General features: G+C 40.9%; 1 protein-coding gene across 1 annotated transcript in view; it reads right to left on the bottom strand.

The window, feature by feature from the left end:
- Positions 1-1,696: 1,696 nt before the first annotated feature.
- Positions 1,697-6,490, bottom strand: part of T265_08472 (hypothetical protein) — a gene marked incomplete at both ends in the record, with an annotated part of 13,764 nt that continues 8,970 nt past the window's right edge. The window contains one exon of the mRNA XM_009174284.1: positions 1,697-1,775. Within this exon, the coding sequence (XP_009172548.1) occupies positions 1,697-1,775 (79 nt within the window). The remainder of the gene's footprint in view (positions 1,776-6,490) is intronic.

Here is a 6,490-nt window from a genome sequence, read left to right as displayed (position 1 = left end):
AAAAGAATTATTGTTGCAGCTGTTAGTGAAACGTTTGTCCGTAAATCAAAAACCCTTCAGTAGAATGTTGTGGGTGAGTGAGATTTGAGTATCTAAACGAGATTGTTTTCAATGTTTCTGAAAGTCATGTTTCTGAGTTAAATTTTATTTAACGGTTCATTTCAATAAACAAGTCAGTCCGTCCACTACGTGTATCCGTCTTGCCCTTCGGTAAAAGTTCCCAAACGTCTAGTTGACTGTACACTCTGCGGAACACTAAATAGGCAGCAATAACCGGTTCTTTCTTGGTAATCAACCAAGCACTTAACGCAAAGTGTTCTATTGTCGGTGACTAAAACAGACGGTACACTCTATCTGTCACAAGAAATTTGAGTGAACTAAGTCCTTGGAAGGACAAATGGTCGGCTAGTACAAAAGGAAATCAGTGATCAGCAACGCACTTCAATTGCTCCACACCATCCTGCAAGTACCTGTGGGCATCCCTTGCCTGATTTTGAGCATGCTAAAAACTTCAGGATGTGTTTCACGCGTGCTGATTAGTCTACGTATGCTCTCACTTGGTTAGCCACTGATTTCATTTGTTTTTTCTGGCAAGGAAGCTGTTTGTTTCAATCTATTGCATTCAGTTGTTTAAAAAAGGATATCTTTTGATTGGCAACAACAAGCCTACCCATAGATATCACCCAATTTTTCTATTTGATTTTTATCTTTCTTGGTGCTTTGATGGAACAATCCACAAAAACAAGGAGACACCTACAATTCAGTACTCCTAAAGTTGATGACGGCTATTTCCATCTAAGTAGTGGGGTCCCACTGACAACTGTAAAAAGAACAACACAGTAATAATTGTTCATTTGTAGCACTAGTTGAGTGCCTAGTTCCTACGTTACCTAACGGAAGCACAAGGGCTGAGATACGGCCAGGATGCCCAGGGCTAGACAAGAGCAGTCAATGTACAGAGGTTGAACTTGAACCACGAATCATCCGGTCAGTGAATTCCAGCGTTAAGCGTCGAGCTATCTTGACTTTATCAACTATAGTAGGATTACAACCAACCGAATTCTCGAATAACTGACCTTGGCCAAAACTATCCTAGTGAATAAATGTTAGTAATGAGTAGAAGTTCTAGATCCAGTTTTCTAATCATGCGGCTAATATTCTGTGGCAAAAGAAATATTGTTGCAGCTGTTAGTGAAATGTTTGTCTGTAAATAGATGACCCTTCAGTAGAATGTTGTGGGGGGGGTTAGGTTTGAGTATCTGAACGAGATTGTTTTCAACGTTTCCGAAAGTGATGTTTCTGAGATAAATTTTATTTAATGGTTCATTACAGTAAACAATTCAATCCAACCACTACGTATACCCGACTTGCCCTTCGGTAAGTCTCTAAACGTCTAGTTGACCGTAAATTCTGTGAAACACTAAATAGTCGGCAATAAAAAGTTCTTTCTTGGTAGTCAACCAAGCACTTAACGCAGTGTCCTATTTTCGGTGACTAAAACAAACGATACACTCCCTCTGTTGCATGAAATTTGGGTGAACCATGTCCTTAGAAAGACAAATAGTCGGCCGGTACGAAAGGAAATCAGTAATCAGCAATGCACTTTAGTTGCTCCACACTAACCTGCAAGTACCTGTGGGCACCCCCTGCCTGATTTTGAGCACGCCAACTTCAGGATGTATTTCACGCATGTTGGTTAGTCTACGTATGCGCTCACTCGGTTAACCACTGATTTCATACGAGTCAGGCTTGCCGAATGTTGGCCGAAGTGCTGGCTGTATACTAGCTGTTCCATTACAAAGAAGCAAGTGGTCGAACGAATCTAGCCTCACAAATAACAAGCCGCACTCAGGCGTGCTTCACAAAAAAGCATCTTCGACGCAAAACAATAACAAAATGAATTAGTACAGTTGAGCTAAAGACATATCCTCTAGCTACGAAATCTATGAGTTTTAGGGTAAGTCAGCGCAGTTTTCTCCCAGGTAAACACTACTGAAATCTCAACACCAAGGGTGGTCCAACATCACAAACGAGAGATTCAGCTGGGTTCCAGTTGGTTCCCCCAAAACCAAATTTGATTTACAAATAAGTGTACTTCGTCATTCCAATTTCGCTTCATCACTAGAGGCTTTCGGAGGCGTCAAAATCAAACGGTACATTTAACAAAAGGACGAAGGTTTGCCGCTGAAAGTTACCGTCGAATTAACGATTCAGAAATTTCAAGCATCCTGACTGAGTTGTGAAAGGGGCCGAAATAAACCACAGCCAAAATCATGGTACATTCTGTGTGTGATGTGAAGCATCCGAGACAACCTGTCGTGTCCCCGCTGTTTCGGCGCATCTACATGATCTTGGTCCGTGAATTTTCGGTTCGCACAGGCTACTGACTACTTCGCAAGTAAAAGAATACTAATGAAGAAGTCGATGAAAGGAAGCCCTGCCCATGTCAATCAGCAAGCTGGGTCGTGTATCTAAAAGACTTTCGGACATACTAAACACCACCCACAAAACCCGTATCATTTTTATTACTTAGTTTTCTTATTCCGATAGTTTGTACATTATTTGTAATCCACACATCTGAACACCCACAGCAAACATGGTTGAGTTTACACCACCGATCCAGACGAACCTGAAAGTAAGTCTTGATCACACAAATCTACAATGAATCAAAAAGTGTTGTGAAATTCCATGCACAAAACAATTTCACCAGTAAAAGCTATAGGTGAAGTTCTGAGCACCCATATGTTGTCACAAACATTCCAAATAACTGAGCCTTGATGAACATGTTATCGTTCTTCAATATGTCTGGCTTTCTAAAATCTGACGTATTAAATAGTGAAATTCACTTACTCTGGATCATATCCGGCATAGGTGGTAACCAGCACAGACCTAAGTCTGCTCAATAGTGAATCTAGACCATGAATACACCATGTGTAATTGATCTTCAGTATGAAAATTTTTTGTTCGCTGGTAGTGAGTAGTGACTAAGCTACACCGATTTTTTGAAATATTACCAAATGTGGATCTCTTAAAACTAGCTTATATACGAATTAAGCGTTATAAAACACCTATATAACACATCAGGTTCCCGACTTTTAATTATTTCCACTGTATTTAGGCACTGTTTCCGTGTTTCTTTCTGATTCTTTGGTAGCAACATAGTATAATGAACACAATACGTACACAATCTGTATTTTTGTGGTCAGTTTTTACGCTCATGTTCCATTGCTCCTTACATTTCAAGTTTTTATTATACCGACACTTTTAATGCTCCAATATCCATGACAACATTATTTTCTTACATGAATGTGTGAATTTAAAAAAAATTCCGATATGGGTACAATAAAAAATGACAGTGGCCTTGAGAAATGATGTACAGGATACCGTCATTCACCGCAAAGCATGCAATCACCATCACACATCTTTTTTTATTATGCGGTAAAGTAGAGATATGTATCAGGCCCAATCAAGCAGTCCATCCTTCTAACCCAAACAGCCCCTCAAAAGTAAGTAGTGAAACAGTTATGTACCACAGAATTTCTGGCAATGATCATCAGTCCTTCATGCAAAATGCTCTCTTGATTACTATCCGGAATAATCACACCTTGTAGTTGCAATTTTGCCATATTCCAATAGCAACGGCTCGTTTAAGTTGTGGGGAACCACCAGATCATTGCTTAGAAGCGATTCCAGTAAGCAGTCAGCAAATTGATTCATGGTATAACGGTGACACCACTGATGAGGGGGCATGTGAGCGGTATGTTTTCTCGTAAATCAGCTTTGCGTCTCTTGAAAAGTGAGATAGATCTATTACGGAATTTGTGGAGTCGCTGTGTAGCGTTTGCTTGCAACCGAGTCACAGTCAATGAATATCCAGGAAAGTTCAGGAAGACGCGTTCAAGAAGATGGATATTCAATTTTGTAAACAAGATGCATATGAGAGTTTTGCTCCCCTGTCCAATAAGCTGTAACTGTCCAGTTAGCATTTTCTATTAAAAAACTCCGCAGCGAAGGTCTTCCTTTCAGTGGTAGTCAAGGTAATCAGGGGTTTGAGACTAATCAAATACGTCAAACAACACTGTTATGTTATGTTGCCAGCTTCAATGGACATCTTATGGACAACAAAAACCTGCTCAGTTCAATCAACCATACGGCTGGATACCTGAGTTAGTCTAATGTTGTGGTTTGAATTGCATGGGCAGCTGTGGTGAGCCAGGTTACTGCGAAACCAAGTTTAGTAATCAGCTTACAATCGCTTCGTCACCAAAAAATGATGTTATCGGTGCGCATTTGGTTGGGTAGTTCTTACCAATGTGTAAACATTGAATGATGTGGGTCATCTTGAGTAAACGCTATCTACGAATTCACTGAGTGACGATGTGTACCCACCTTGCCAAGGTTCACGGAGGGAATTAATGGTATTAGTGGAGTCAGCTTATCCCTATATCAGAGCAGTCACTGTAAAGCAATTAAACCAAGTAAATCCTCACCAGAGCTGAATCGAGAAATTAAGAACTAAAATACTGTCAACAATTTAACAATAAGCAACGAGGGAGATTCGCGAAACTGTTTTCGAGGCAGGCGAAATTCTTGGGTTTGGTTTATTCAATAGGAACAGTGAATCTGGATCCCCAGATGTCAGCCATTCGATTCCTTTCTTTTCAACAAAATCACCTTATCATTACAAAGCTCGTCAACTTACCCCGGAGAAATCCTATTAGTGAATACTTTCAGCAAAGTTTACTGGCCAGTTTGAACAGCTGCAAGCCCCTACCTTCTAATAGTGAATCAACTCGATACATTTTGCACGGTATTTTCTATTTAGTTGTGGGGCTTTGTAATCAAAATCGACCGAATTCACTTGTACTGGTGAAAGGAAGAAAGCCTCCGCTGCGCAGTTGTTTATTAGAAAAACACCAGCTGAACAGGTACAGATTATTGGACGGGGAAGCAAAATCCTCATATGCATCTTGTTTACAAAATTGAATATCCATCTTCTCCTTGAACGCGTCTTCCTGAAGCTTCCTGAATATTTATTGACTGTTACTCAAATGCAAGCAAAAGCTACAAAGCGAATCCCCAAATTCCTTAAGAGATGTCACTTTTCAGGAGACATGAAGCGGATTTACGTGAAGGCACTGCTCGCATGCCTCATCAGTATTATGCACCGTTACACTGGTACCGGTGCATTCATGCGTCTTCAGACCGAATGGATCAGATTCGTAGATATGTTAATATCAGCAGGGATTCATTTGGTTCCCACGTTAACACCAACTTAATTTACAAATCATTGTATTTATCCAGCAGCAAAGAATATGGTTTCCAGGTGAAGCGTTCCGTTGACCTTGAACCGGGAACTGTACCAACTTCATTAGCCCCAAGAATGGCGGAACTCGTAGCAAGCTATCCGGGAGTTTGTATCTGCTTAATAAGTAGCGCGATATGCTATTGGGTTTTCTTAATTCCTGTTATACATATAAGTATGGAAGCGCAGACCACGATAAAAATTACTACATTGCCGTGTTTCTGGAACAGTTTTATGCTCGTCTTCTCGGTGAGTTGCATGAGGATCTCGGCCTACGACTACCTTGTGGTTTGCTCGGATTTTGTTCACACACCAATGGAAGATCTGGTTATGCCCGATGTTCACTCTCTTTTACACCTACCTAAGCGCTAACGTGCACGTCACTTGTGTGGGTGCTGATGCACTAACCCCCAACCATTCATTATGACCAGTAATGACGTGGATAACATAATCCTTCCTGGATCAAAACTAGAATATCCCTCAGACGACATGTTCCTTTTTATTCCTGAAACACCTCCCGACCACTGACAGCCAGAATCTGGAAAGATAAAGTACATTTTGTTCGTAGGCTTTTTGTAACTGTACATGAAATATCCCATCTCATTTTCTGCCCAAGAGTAGGTTGGACAGAATCATATGGAACTTGGTGATTTTAGGAGTAGCAAAGACCCAGTGCAGCTCCCTACTTCGGCATCTGAGAATTGTCTAGAAGTAATACTCCAAAACAGAGGCATCATATAAAACTTTGCAGCTTCTTTGACTAGTCCATCCATTCAACTTTATGAGGCCCATCTGCAACATGTCAAAATATTGGCGCTGGATGATGCTATGACTGTAGAATCATGCAGAACAAGTAGTCTAAATGTCGCGTCGTTTCTACCACATGAATTAAGTATATGTAGCAAGTCAAATGCTCCAGTTGCACCAAAGTTTCAACGTAGACCGAATCGGAGGGTTCCAGGTACCTGAAGAAAACGTGCATCTAGTTTACAATGTGCTATCATCACCATCATCATCATCATCATCATCATCATCATCATCATCATCATTGTCAGCTGTAAGAACCGCGTACTGGTCGTACACTGGTTGTAGCTGCCACAGTTTCGTTCACCGATGATTGGGGGGTAAGTAGCTGCGCATTGCACGCGCGAGCTGGTAAATTGGTGCATAAATCCAGCACTGTCA

This window comes from Opisthorchis viverrini (genome assembly GCF_000715545.1).
Source record: "Opisthorchis viverrini unplaced genomic scaffold opera_v5_218, whole genome shotgun sequence".
Lineage (NCBI taxonomy): Eukaryota > Metazoa > Platyhelminthes > Trematoda > Opisthorchiida > Opisthorchiidae > Opisthorchis > Opisthorchis viverrini.
This window is presented reverse-complemented; position numbering and strand designations above follow the sequence as displayed.